The following is a 14,045-nucleotide window of genomic DNA, read 5'->3' on the forward strand; positions in this document are numbered from 1 at the left end:
AACAGATAAAGCAGCTGAACATGAATCCAGTAAAAAGGAGAAACAAGAGCTTCTCATTCTGAAGAAAGAAAGTAGTGAGATCTTGTCTGTGAGCTAGTCTGAAGAACAGAGCTCGGTTCCTCCAGGGTTCTCCTGGATGCCCCCAGTCCAGCCAGCACAGCGTGGAGGATGTGTTCAACTCCATCAGCAGCAGCAGCAGCAGCAGCTCACCTGATTTACCATCATTAAGCCCTGATTTACCACCAAACCAGGTGTTGATCTGAGGAGAACTCTAAATAACACTAGACTCCATGAGAGAGGAGAACTTTGGAGATGTTCTAATGATGAACACAGTGATGGAGAACCTCCACCACCACTTTAGTGTTTATTCTAATATCAGTGTTTTACTGAGGAGATAAGCAGCTTTGTACCTCTGATTCTTACAGATGCTTACTTATATGTATATATATAATAAAAATACTTTTATATAATTTCAAGCAGATCAATTCATCAGACCATATTTAATTGTATACTTATATTTTTCAAAGGTTCTCTGAGGAACTCTCTAAGGTATGTCTAGTCCTGCAGTCTGCCTCTCTTCCACACTTCAGTGAAAGAACAGGAGGTTCTGAAGAGCTCACTGAACTCCAGCGTGGTTCTGTATGTAATAGGAGACACCGCTGCACCAACAACAACAAGTCAGCTGGTGAAATTTAGACCTTCCCTCCTAGATCTTCCTCCATCAGCTGTGAGTGGTGTTATTATTGAACAGTGGAAGAGTTTAGGAGGAACAGCTCACAGAGAGCAGCTCAGCCACCGAGTGTCTGTCAGACCACGTAAAGTTACAGAGCGGGGTCAGGCCGAGTGCTGAGCTCAGAGCAGAGTGCAGAAAAGCCTCCAACTGACTCAGTAACTGCAGCAGAGCTCCAGACCTGCTGCTGCTGGTAGAGCTTAGAGCAAAGGGGGACCAGCTCTTATTAATAATGCTTATGGGTTTAGAATGGGACGTCATAAACGCTCGGTAGATGTATTGTGTAGATGTCCCAATACATTTGTCAATATATTGTATTGTAATAGGCAGGGCAGACTATAGCCAAGTAAACAGAATATATATATATATGTGTGTTGTGTGTGTGTGTGTGTGTGTGTGTTTACTGGATAGATACGTCAGTGTTTTTTTAGGACACAGCTTCCAGTTTAATGGGGCAGGTTGTAGCTAAAACCATGAATATAAGTAAACAGTGCTTTGTGTGTGTGTGTGTGTGTGTGTGTGTGTGAATATAGATTAGCGATGATGCCACCCATATCCTGAATAGGGAATAGAACCCAACACCATCTGGCTGCCTGGCTTCCTCATGCCAAACATCCTACCTCATCTAAACCCGTGCTATCAAAACACCATGGCCCTGGTTTTACGCTATATTGACAAAAGTATTCGGACACCTGCTTATTCATTGTTTCTTCTGAAATCAAAAGTATTAGAAAGAATCAGTCCTGCTTTTGTGGGAGTTACTCTCTCTAGGATGTTGGATGATGATCACCACCCCACCTCATCATCCCCAACTCCTCGACTGGAGAATGGAGCTCCACCACCATCCATCATTTAAGAAAGCATAGTTCTTCCACTGCTCCACAGCTCAATGCTGGGGGGGATTTATACCCCCCCTCGACCAGCCCACGCCTGGCATTATTAGGCAGCATGGTGCCAATAGGATCATGTTTGTTTATCTGCTCTAGAGAGTCCTATTCTAATGGCAGTACTTCTCTACAGGGACCAGAAAATAAACAAATAATAAGCAGCTGTCCAAATACTTTTTTTTTTCTATATTTACTGTTACTGTTGATTACAATGTTATCGTGCATCTCTAAACGAGGCGCTGAGTGTAAACATGGCCTTACCTGCGGTATCTAATAAAGTGTCTCCTTTTTCATTGATAGGATGCCTGTGATGTAAGACTAATACCTGTAAAAGGCCTGCGAGTGCGGTTAGGCCGGTAATCTCTCCACCGATCTGCTCCTAACAGAGTGAGCATGAAATTAAAAGGAGCTTTTCAGCTCGCCCCTTCATCTCGAGCACCTCCGGCATGAGTGTCATCTCCTCTGGAGGCTGTGGGCCTTGTGTTAGTGCAGAGCCGAACGCTGGCGCTGGCGTGTGAGTACGGGGCAGATTCACTGAGGCTGAATTAAAAAGCTTTCATTTGAGTCAATAAGCCAAAAAGCTCTCGCAGCAAGTGTGTGTTCTGTCCAAGCTGTGAGGACAGGCCCGGTGTCATGGAGCATGACGCTGCATCTCTGCGTTCTGGTGGAAGTGATACTGGTTACAGAGGAACTCCACTCCCCACGTATTTCTGCATAGTTCAGTGGTGGGTTTGCTGTGAAATGGTGGTTCACTGTAGAGAGACTGTATGCGCAATAAATGGACAAAAGTATTGGGACACCTGCTCATACTTTGCTCCTTCTGAAATCGAGGGTATTAAAAGAGTGTCTCCTGCTTTTGTTGGAGGAACTGTCTCTGCTACTAGATCTCGGAGCATTGCTGTGAGAATTTGATTGAAACGAGAGGTGGGTTTGGTGTGAAATTGTGGTTCACTGTAGAGAGACTGCAAGCAAAATAAGTGGACAAAAGTATTGGGACGCCTGGTCGTACTTTGCTTATTCACTGCTTCTTCTTAAATCGAGGGTATTAAGAGTGTCTCCTGCTTTTGTTGGAGAAACTGTCTCTGCTACTAGATCTCAAAGCATTGCTGTGGAGGATGTGGTGGGTGGGTGGGTGGTTGGTTGTCGAGGTTAGGGTGGGTGGTGGTGTATGGTGTGGTAGTGGGGTGTTGTGTCTGTTGGGGGGTTGGGTGTCTGTTGGGTTGGTGGGTCTAGGTGGTGTCTGAGGGGTGGTGGTGGTTGGGGTGGTTAGTGGTGAGGATTGGAGAAACGAGAGGTGGGTTTGGTGTGAAATTGTGGTTCACTGTAGAGAATCTTACTGATGATTTCTTTACAGGGGCGGTGGATGGATCTACAATGGGACTTTACACCAATATAGCCATTGTTTCTCAATCCAAACCCACCAGTCTTCTGAGTGTGATATGGAATGATGATGATGATGATGATGGAGGAATATATATATAAATAGTAGCAAATCTGAAAAAATGTTTTCTATGGGAACTATTTTACCTCAGAACACCCTGCTTGTATCCCTCCACTGTGAATGTCATTAAGAGAAACATTGTTTAAGATCAAAATTGATTTCTGCATAATTCAGACTGGAGATTTGGTGTGAAGCTGTGGTTCATTTTAGAGAAAACTTGTTTATTTTGAAATGATTTTTTACTTCTTTTTTATTTTTACCCAATTTCCCAATAGTTTTGATTAGGCAGTTACCAAATCCACTCGTTAGCACTCCCCCCTTATCACGTGTAAGGCTCTCAACACTGGGAGGGTGAGGCCTGGCACATGCCTCCTCCAACACATGCACAACCAGCCACCACCTCTTTTCGATCTGCAGCATCACTGTGCAACCGACCAACACGCTCGGAGGACAGCACCGGGTACCCAGCTCTGATGGATCGGCTAGCAGACGCCCGTGCCAGCCAGCATCACACTAAAGTGATGTAGGGAGAGTGAGCAAGCCAGTTGTGCTCCCTCTGGCTCCGGCTGCTGATGGCAGCGCCTTAGTGCGCTGGACCAGTCGGAGACTCCTTATTGTGGAGAAAACAACTTCCCGGCGATTCCTTTACAGTGATGGCGAATGGAAACAGGCTTCGGTCGCCATGACTACAACCCTAATATAGCCGTTTTATTTACTATCTGAACCCGCCAGTGAACCTACACATGTCTTCTAGGTTTTATATGACATTTTAATAACAGATAAAAAATAATGATAATTCTGGACTACTTCTATTTTGCCTCACAGCGCCATGCATGTATTCATGTATCCCTCCACCATTAATTAATTTAGGCCAAGATAATCTCAGAACAGTGTATCCATGACCATTAGGTGTAATAACCTTCTGTGATGGAGCTTTTAGAAGTTTCAGAAGTTGTGGTTCCGTCCCGTTCTCTGTGATAACGGGTCACGTTTCTAATGAGCTGCTCTGTGATTGGCCGGGTCTTAAACTGTCTGCCTCTCTCTCTCTCTCTCTCTCTCTCTCACTCAGGCTTCAAGTGCCCTGTTTGCTCCAAGTCAGTGGCATCCAATGAAATGGAGGTTCACTTCATCATGTGTCTGAGCAAGCCCCGCCTCTCATACAACGGTAAGCCACGCCTCCAAATCTCACCCTCACTTTCTGCTCCCTAATCTCTCTGCCTGGCTCTCTTTCTTGGCTGGAGGGGTATAAAGCCCCGCAGCACTGAGAACTGTGTTCTCTGGAACGATGGAGCTTCATCCAGAACCTTTGGGATGAACATTAGAACCTGACCTCCTGAATCCTCACAGCAATGTTCAGACACCTAGTGGAAAGCCCTCCCTGAAGTGTAGAGGCTGATTTACTGCAGGAAGTGGTGGGTCAACCTCTTGATTTTGGAAGAAACATTGCATGAGCATGTGTCCACAAACTTTTGGTCAAAAGTATTGGGACACCTGCTCATCATTCATTATTTCTTCTGAAATCAAGGGTACTAAAAAGAACTGATCCTGCTTTTTGGAGTAACTGACTCTACTGTCCAGGGAAGAAGACTTTCTACTAGATTTTGGCGCTGGAGCATTGCTGTGAGGATTTGATTGCATTTGGTGACGAGAGCGTTTGTGAGGTCAGGATGTTGGACAATGATCACCACAAACATTGGAATTCATTAGTAGACGTGTCCACTACATCGCTCAGCTCATGCACATGAAGCTTTGTGGAGATGGTCTCAGAAGGTGTGGACGTCTGGAACCGGCTCCAGCCTGTAAACAGATGTAGGGCCGGGTGTAGCGCTGTCTGCAGCAGCAGGTGGAGATGCACTGATGGTGTGGGGTGATGCTAATGTGTGATACCTTCATGTACATGTCTGGTGGACTGTGATCTCCAGTAGAACACAGCCAGCGTTAAGACCAGCTGCGTTTGACCGGCAGGCTCAGTGTGAGCTGTCAGTTGATTGACGGCTACCTGATTGAGTGACAGCTGCAAGAGAGAGCTAAAGGTGACCTGCTGAGGAGTTGAGTGTGTGTGTGTGTGTGTCTCTCCCTCTCTTTCTCTCACACACACACACACACACACAGGCAAACCAATCTGATTTCAGGCCCTGTCATGAGCTCACACTGACCATGAGAGAGAGAGAGAGCGAAAGAGAGAGAGAGACAGGTGGGGAAAGAGGTGGGAAGAGGGGGAAAGAGAGAGACAGTTAGGGAGAGGTGTCGAAAGAGAGAGAGACAGATGGAGAAGAAGGTGGAGACAGGAAGATGAAGAGAGAAAAGTGGAGAGAGGAAGGGGTGGAGCTGAAGAGAGAAAGGGAGGTGAAGAGAGGGAGATGAAGAGAGAGGGGTGGAGAGAGGGAGATGCAGAGAGAGAGAGGGGTAGAGAGAGGGAGATGGAGAGAGAGAGGGGTGGAGAGAGAGAGGGGTGGAGAGAGGGAGACGAAAAGAGAGGGGTAGAGAGAGATGAAAAAGATGGAGAGAGGGAGATGGAGAGAGAGAGGGGGGTGGAGAGAGGGAGATGAAAAGAGAGAGGGGTGGAGAGAGAGAGAGGGGTGGAGAGGGAGATGAAGAGAGAGAGATGGAGAGAGGGAGATGGAGAGAGAGAGGGAGGAAGATGGAGAGAGAGAGGGTTGGAGAGAGGAAGATGAAGAGAGAGAGAGGGAGAAAGATGGAGAGAGAGAGGGGTGGAGAGAGGAAGATGAAGAGAGAGAGAGGGAGGAAGATGGAGAGAGAGAGGGCTGGAGAGAGGAAGATGGAGAGAGAGGGGTGGAGAAAAAGGGAGGAAGATGGAGAGAGAGGGGTGGTGAAGGAGAGTGCAGGTTGGAGCTGCAGTAGGTACTGTAGAGGGTGGAGATGGAGTTTTTTCCCACAATCCTCTGCGTTCAGGCCTCTTACTCACTCTCCTGCAGTTTAAATCTGCACTACTGACTCAGTTCCTCAGCGCCTTCACGTCTGTCTGTCTCTCAGCTACACACACACACACACACACACACACACACACTGCAGCTAATCTAATCTCCACAGAGCTCTGTGCCCTGCTGTTGTTCTGGTTGTCTAGGGGCATTCACTCAGCTGCTCACGGTGTGTGTAGATACTTACATAAATACACACACACACACACACACACACACACACACACCGATCAGATCAGCCATTAAATTAAAACCACTGCCAGGTGAACTGAATAGCACTGATTATCCAGACCCAGGGGCTCCTCTCAAGCGGAATTTAAAAATGGACAAGCGTAAGAATCTGAGACACTTTGACAAGAACCAGACTGTGATGTTCTAGATAGATGACTGGATCATCAGAACATCTCCAGAACATCAGCAAGCAGGTCTTGTGGGGCGTTCCTGGTATGCAGTGGTCAGTGACAGTGTCATGCATGGGCTCACTGATGCACATGGTGGCCTCGCCCACCTCACAACTTACAGGACTTAGAGGATCTTCTGCTAACGTTACTCATGGTGCCAGACACCACAGGACGTCTATATGTCCAAATGTTTGTGGACACCCCTTCTAATGAAAGTATTCAGCTACTTCAGCTGCACCCACTGCTGACACAGATGTGCAAATGCGCACACACACACACACACACACGCAGCTTGTCTAGTCCATGTAGAGAAGAAGTACTGCCAATACATTAGGACTCTCTGGAGCAGATAAACATTATGAAGCTATTGGCACCATGCTGCCTAATGCCAGGTGTGGGCTAGTAGAGGGGTATAAAGCCCCCCAGCATTGGCATCCAAAATCTAGTAGAAAGCCTTCTTCCTCCCTGGACAGTAGAGACAAGAAACAGTGAACAGTGAGTGAGTGGAAGAGAAGAAAATGCTGTTTGCTTTGTTTGTTTGTTTGTTTGTTTGTTTGTTTGTTTATCTAAAGTGCAGCCTTGACCTAAAAAGCTAAAAGAGCCAAAGGACTTCGGCTATTGAAGCACAGTCATATTTAGCTCCAGAAATACACAGGTCAATGGAAAACCTCTCTAAAGCTTGGATTATGTGTGTGTGTGTGTGTGTGTGTGTGTGTGTGTGTGTGTGTGTGTGTATGGGAGGGTGAGAACACCGCAGGCTGTATTGATCATGTAGAGGGAATGAAGCAGGTCTAAACATGCGCTGTGTTTCAGAACAGGCAGAGACAGAGCCGTCCTCTGAGAGCATCATCAAACCAAGACAAGAGGACAGTTACCACAGACACACACACACACTCATATACACACACACACACACACTCATACACACACACACACACACACACACACACTCATACACACACACACACACACACACACACACACACACACACACACACACACACACACACACACTCATACACACACACACACACACACACACACACACACACACACATCCTTTCACTTTCATGTTTGAAAGTTCATTTTAACTTCTACTTAAAAGATGAGAGACACATCTGGAGGCTTGATCTTTTTTATGTGATCAACACAGGGAGGTAATGTAATATAACTTCATACTGGATATTAATGTTATTAGAACTTCATACTGGATATTAATGTTATTAGAACTTCATACTGGATATTAATGTTATTAGAACTTCATACTGGATATTAATGTTATTAAAGCTTCACACTGGATATTAATGTTATTAGAGCTTCATACTGGATATTAATGTTATTAGAACTTCATACTGGATATTAATGTTATTAGAACTTCATACTGGATATTAATGTTATTAGAACTTCATACTGGATATTAATGTTATTAAAGCTTCACACTGGATATTAATGTTATTAGAGCTTCATACTGGATATTAATGTTATTAGAACTTCATACTGGATATTAATGTTATTAGAGCTTCATACTGGATATTAATGTTATTAGAACTTCATACTGGATATTAATGTTATTAAAGCTTCATACTGGATATTAATGTTATTAGAACTTCATACTGGATATTAATGTTATTAGAACTTCATACTGGATATTAATGTTATTAGAGCTTCATACTGGATATTAATGTTATTAGAACTTCATACTGGATATTAATATTATTAGAGCTTCATACTGGATAGTAATGTTATTAGAGCTTCATACTGGATATTAATGTTATTAGAGCTTCATACTGGATATTAATGTTATTAGAACTTCATACTGGATATTAATGTTATAGGAGTGTTGGAATCCTCAGTATTTGAGTAGTGGATGATAGAGGTGTTGAATATTTATCTGCAACCAAATGAATTCAGAACCTTTAAACAGTGAATCCAGGGTGTATTGTGTTAATGTATAAAGATTCAGGTTCATTTCAGCATCTCCTTTCTCTCCACAGTACTGAAATTAACCGCAAAATAACTTGCCCTCCCCCCCCCCCCCCTTCTGTCCTCCCTTTTCCCTGACCAGTGGCTAAATTTAACTCCAGGTATTAAAATATCATGCAAAGCTGAGTCTTAAAAAAGACACGGCACCACACCGGTCAACTCACGTGGGCTTCTCACAGCATGTGCACCGTGAGTCCAGCTGAGGTTGATACACTCCAAAAGAGGGCTGCCATTATGTTTATTTTTATATTCAGTAACCAAGCAACTATTTTTGATTGTATGCAGGTGCTCCGTTTAATGGCCACACATCTAGGACTTTGAGTCCAGTTCTTCAAAAACCTTATACATAATCCTCAGTGTTACTTTTCTAAAGTTTAGCATCTGACAAAAGTATTGGGACACCTGCTCATTCACTGTTTCTTCTTTCTGAAATCAAGGGTATTGATTGGAGTAACTGTCTCGAGTACTGTCCAGAGAAGGAGGCTTTCTACTAGATTTTGGAGGAGCATTTGCTGTGAGGATTTGATTGCCCTCAGCAACAAGAGTGTTAGCAAGGTCAGGATGTTTTATGATCACCACCCCACTTCATCCCATAAGTGTTGGATGGAGCTCCACCACCATCCATCATTCCACAGAACACAGCTCTTCCACTGCTCCACAACTCCTCAATGCTGGGGGGCTTTATACCCCTCTTTATAGCCCACACCTGGCATTATTAGGCAGCACGGTGCCAATAGGTTCATGTTTGTTTATCTGCTCCAGAGGGTCCTATTCTATTGGCAGTATTTCTTCTCTACAGGGACTAAACAAGCTGTGTGTGTGCATTTGCACATCTGTGTCAGCAATGTGTGCATCCTAAAGTAGCTAAATGCATTCATTAGAAGGGGTGTCCACAAACATTTGGACATCTGTGTATTTTGGTATTTCAGGCCCTTCCTGTTTTATGCTGCATCATCGAGGTGCCAGACCACTGTATCATATCCAATTATGAATTTTGTGAAGTGTAAGACCACTTTTGTGGACACACAGTGTATGGTGGGGTTCATTTATGCCTTGCTGTACTGTGTGTGTGTGTGTGTGTGTGTGTGTGTGTGTGTGTGTGTTTGTGGAGCTAATTCAGCACTGCTGCTTATTACTGTGTAGAACTTAATAGAGTCAGCAGGACTGGAGCGTAACAAGGTCCATGGACACACATACACACACACACACTCGTATCCAGGGAAAGAAGCACAAACAGTAACTGAGTCAGAAGGGGATAACTAGGGACTGAAACACGTACACACACACACACACACACACACACACACACACACACACAAACACACACCTGTCTCTTCCCCTAGGCCAGTACACACAGCTAAGTTGTTGGAAGTCACAGGCCCTAAGAGGATAACCAGCTCAAGTGCAGCCCTGTGTGTGTGTGTGTGTGTGTATATATATATATATATATGTGTGTGTGTGTGTGTGTGTGTGTGTGGTGTTCTTACTCAGGCTTGTGTGTAAGGGGCAGGTGTGAGCCTTTATGAGTTGTGCGCTCGGGGGGAGGGGGAGTAGGGGACGAGGCCTGCCGATTACGGGGATGGGGATAAAGAAGGGCCGCGGGACGTCGATGCTTAACTAATCTGATTTGCATTCGGAGCATATGCCTCCCATCTGACAGCCCTCTATTCATCCTCCCCTCCCTCCTCCCTTCACTCCATCTCTCCCCCTGTCTCCCTCTCCAAGCTGGTCTCCTTATGCATCTCTCCATCCACCTACCTCGCTCCTCCGCACTTCAGCCTTGACATCACAACTCAAACAACAGGCAAAAACAAATGAATGATCATAATAAGAGAACCTCTACACCAATCCGCCATAACATTACAACCACCCGCCCGGCTCTGACCCGCCGAGGCATGGACTCTACAAGAGCTCTGAAGGTGTCCTGCTGTGGTATCTGGCAGCATCTAGCCGCATCTAGACCATCCTTTCATTAGTCCTGTAAGTTGTGAGGTGGGCGGGGCCTCCATGAGCATCATCAATAAGTCCCATAAATCATTATGACCCTGTCGCCGGTTCACCGGTTGTCCTTCCTTGGAGCACTTTTGGTAGGTACTGACCACTGCATACCAGGAGGAAACAACCCACAAGACCTGCCTGAGGTTCTGGAGATGTTCTGATGACCCAGTGTGGTTCTTGTCAAAGATGTGGCTCAGATTCTTACTCTTGTCCATTTTTCCTGCTTCAGCACCTTCATCATTCTCAAGAACCAACCGTTCTTCACTCGCTGCCTGATATGTAGATCCACCCTTGATTGGAGCTGCTGTATTCACTCCAGCTTTCAGTGGTTATAATGTTATGGCTGGTCGTGTACGTGTTGTTTGCATGCCCTTCCTTATATTCAGTTTAAATCTGTCTTCTTTATGATGAATGCACTTCACTTCACTTTCAGTGTTTGAGAAGTCCTGGCGGGATTCATCCCGGACCTTTATGACGTTATTGATCCTGGTAACAGTAATTAATTGGCGTATAGGCGGCCGCTAACGACGTGTACCGTTTATGGTGGATTATCTACTGCAAGTCAAACAACATCATAAAAAGCAGCGTTCAGCATCAGGAAACACACTGAACAATGGGAATATCTTCTACAGTACGTCTGCTGGGGATAAATAGCCGGCTTTCATTTCTTTTTAGTACAAGGGTGATTTAGATTGATCATATTCATATCACAGTATTTCATTTGACTACATATATATCTATGTAGATGTGTGTGTGTTGAATAGAAATACAATAGAAATAGAGTAATTTCTATTCTATAGTTTCTATAATTTCTAGCAATAGAAATACATTCATTGACCTCCATTAAAAGTTAATAAGCTTTCCTCCTCTTGGAGATTGACCAAAACATATATATTGAAAAACATATATATTGACATATATATTTTTGGAGAGCTATAAGATATATATTTTTGGAGATTGGCCAGCTATGAGATATATATTTTTGGAGATTGGCCAGCTATGAGATATATATTTTTGGAGATTGGCCAGCTATGACATAGCTGGCCAATCTCCAAATATATATATATATATATATATATATATATATATATATATATATATATATATATATATATATATATATTTGGAGATTGGCCAGCTATGAGATATATATATTTTTGGAGATTGGCCAGCTATGACATATATATATATATATATTTGGAGATTGGCCAGCTATGAGATATATATATTTTTGGAGATTGGCCAGCTATGAGATATATATTTTTGGAGATTGGCCAGCTATGACATATATATATATTTGGAGATTGGCCAGCTATGAGATATATATGTTTGGAGATTGGCCAGCTATGATATATATATATATATATATATATATATATATATATATATATATATATATATAGAGAGAGAGAGAGAGAGAGAGAGATTGGCCAGCTATGACATATATTTTGGAGATTGGCCAGCTATGACATATATTTTGGAGATTGGCCAGCTATGAGATATATATTTTGGAGATTGGCCAGCTATGAGATATATATTTTTGGAGATTGGCCAGCTATGAGATATATATTTCTACTATATATATATAATGGAGGTCAGTGAATGCATTTCTATTGGTCCATTCAGCCAGAATGTTTTACACAGGGTGCAGATCAGCTACAGGGTTCAGACCATGGAGAACCTAAAAATGGACAGAAATGCTGTTCATTGGACAGCAGCGATAAATATATACAGACCGATCAGCCATAAGATCAACACCACTGACAGGTGAGGTGACCATCTACATCTACAGTGGCTCCTGACAAGGCCTGTATATATTTGGCAGCAATAGAAGAGCCAGAAAAGCAGTGGAAATGGGCTGAGAGCAACTTTGATGATGTCTAGACGACCGGGTTAGAACGTCTCCGAAACATCAGGGAGGTCTTGTGCGGTGTTCCCGGGACCAAGCCGGGCTAGGCTTGTTAGTTATACCAAGGGGGTCTTACTCAGTATAAGGCAGGTGGTGATAATGTTACGGCTGGTGTATTGGTGTGTGTATATATGTATATATAGTTGTAAAGTGTGACATGTTTAATGTGTTTATTCTAATATTAGTGTTTTACTGAGGAAATAGACACTTCCTGCCCAGATAAGCAGCTTTACGCTCTAATCATCACAGGGGACTAAACCTTTCAGTTCTGTAAATCCCTGGTAGTTCATCTTATTTTCTCGCTGTGTTGGCAAGATCCTGGCTACGGTACGTATCCCAATACTGGGGTTATGATGCAATTTTATTGCACCTATATTTATTCAGAATGTTTTACTTATGCAGTCAGAATAGTGGGATCTGAAGACAATGCTGCTGCACTATAACGACAAAAGTATTGGGACGCCTGCTTATTCATTGTTTTAAAGGGTATTAAAAAGAGTGTCTGCTGTACTCTGTTGGAGTAACTGTCTCTACTGTCCAGAGAAGAAGACTTTATACTAGATCTTGGAGAAGAGCATTGCTGTGAGGATTTGATTGCATTAGGTGACAAGAGTGTTAGATAGTGAGGTCAGGGTGTTGGATGATGATGATCATCACACCACCTCATCACATCCAACTTCCCAACTCATCCCAGTAGAGTAGCAGAGAACACAGTTTAATGCTGGGGGGGGGGGTTTATACCCCTCTAGCCCACACCTGGCATTAGGTATAGTGCCAATGACATTAGGCAGGTGTTGATCTGCTCTAGAGAGTCCTATTATATTGACTGTGTGTGTGCATTTGCACATCTGTGTCAGCAGTGGGTGCAACTTAAAGTAGCTAAATGCATTCATTAGAAGGGGTGTCCATAAATATTCGGACATGATGGTATTTTGGTGTTTTTATAGTCTTATATGATTCAGGTTTGTGTTGCAGAAGAGATCACGGATATTATCTGTGTAGTGCTTTGCAGTTGGCCTAGCAAAGCACTGCTGCTGCTGCTGCTGCAGCTGTGGGTTTCAGCAATGTCACACTGGCATCGCAGTGATTCAGTAAGCATGACAAAGCAAAAAGCACTTACAGTGTAGGCGTGCGCATCGCAGAGTAATTCATCAATTCAGGTTTATTAAACTTTACCTGATCATCATATATACATACCCAAAACTGCCCATCTCTGTCTTCTGTCTCCATCTCCTTTGACCTTAAGTGCCCTACACCTCTCTCGCGTTCTCTCTCGCTTTTTGCTCACAACCCCAAATATCATGAACCAGCATCTAATGACCCAACGCTGCAGCTCCACGGCTCTCTTCCTCAGCGCCGGTAGGAAATAACAGTGCCTGAGATAAACAGAGCAAAACAGATGATATTCTGGTGGATATTCTGTCTCTTTCTTAGGTAATAATGAATAATCCTGTGTTGGGAGCATCGTAGGAGGCTCTGCTGATGGCGCTGATAGCTGATAGTGTGCTGGTGCTCAGAAACCATGAGCTCTTCTAAGAAATGGTCTAAACCCAAATAAACATAAAGTCAATTGTCAGTAAGTGTCTACCTGTAATTAACTCTATATAACACTAGAATAAACCCAAATAAACATAAAGTCAGTGGTCAGTGAGAGTGTCTACCTGTAATTAACACGATATAACATTAGAATAAACCCTAATAAACATAAAGTCAGTGGTCAGTGAGGGTGTCTACCTGTAATTAACTCTATATAACAT

At 43.6% G+C, this 14,045-nt stretch overlaps 1 protein-coding gene across 2 annotated transcripts in view; it reads left to right on the forward strand.

The window, feature by feature from the left end:
- znrf1 (zinc and ring finger 1) overlaps window positions 1-14,045 on the forward strand; it is a 59,579-nt gene that overhangs the window by 34,575 nt on the left and 10,959 nt on the right. For both annotated transcript variants that reach the window (XM_072663963.1, XM_072663962.1), the window contains exon 2: window positions 4,128-4,223. In XM_072663963.1, the coding sequence (XP_072520064.1) occupies window positions 4,128-4,223 (96 nt within the window). The remainder of the gene's footprint in view (window positions 1-4,127; window positions 4,224-14,045) is intronic.

Source organism: Salminus brasiliensis, chromosome 19 (assembly GCF_030463535.1).
Source record: "Salminus brasiliensis chromosome 19, fSalBra1.hap2, whole genome shotgun sequence".
Classification (NCBI taxonomy): Eukaryota; Metazoa; Chordata; class Actinopteri; order Characiformes; family Bryconidae; genus Salminus; species Salminus brasiliensis.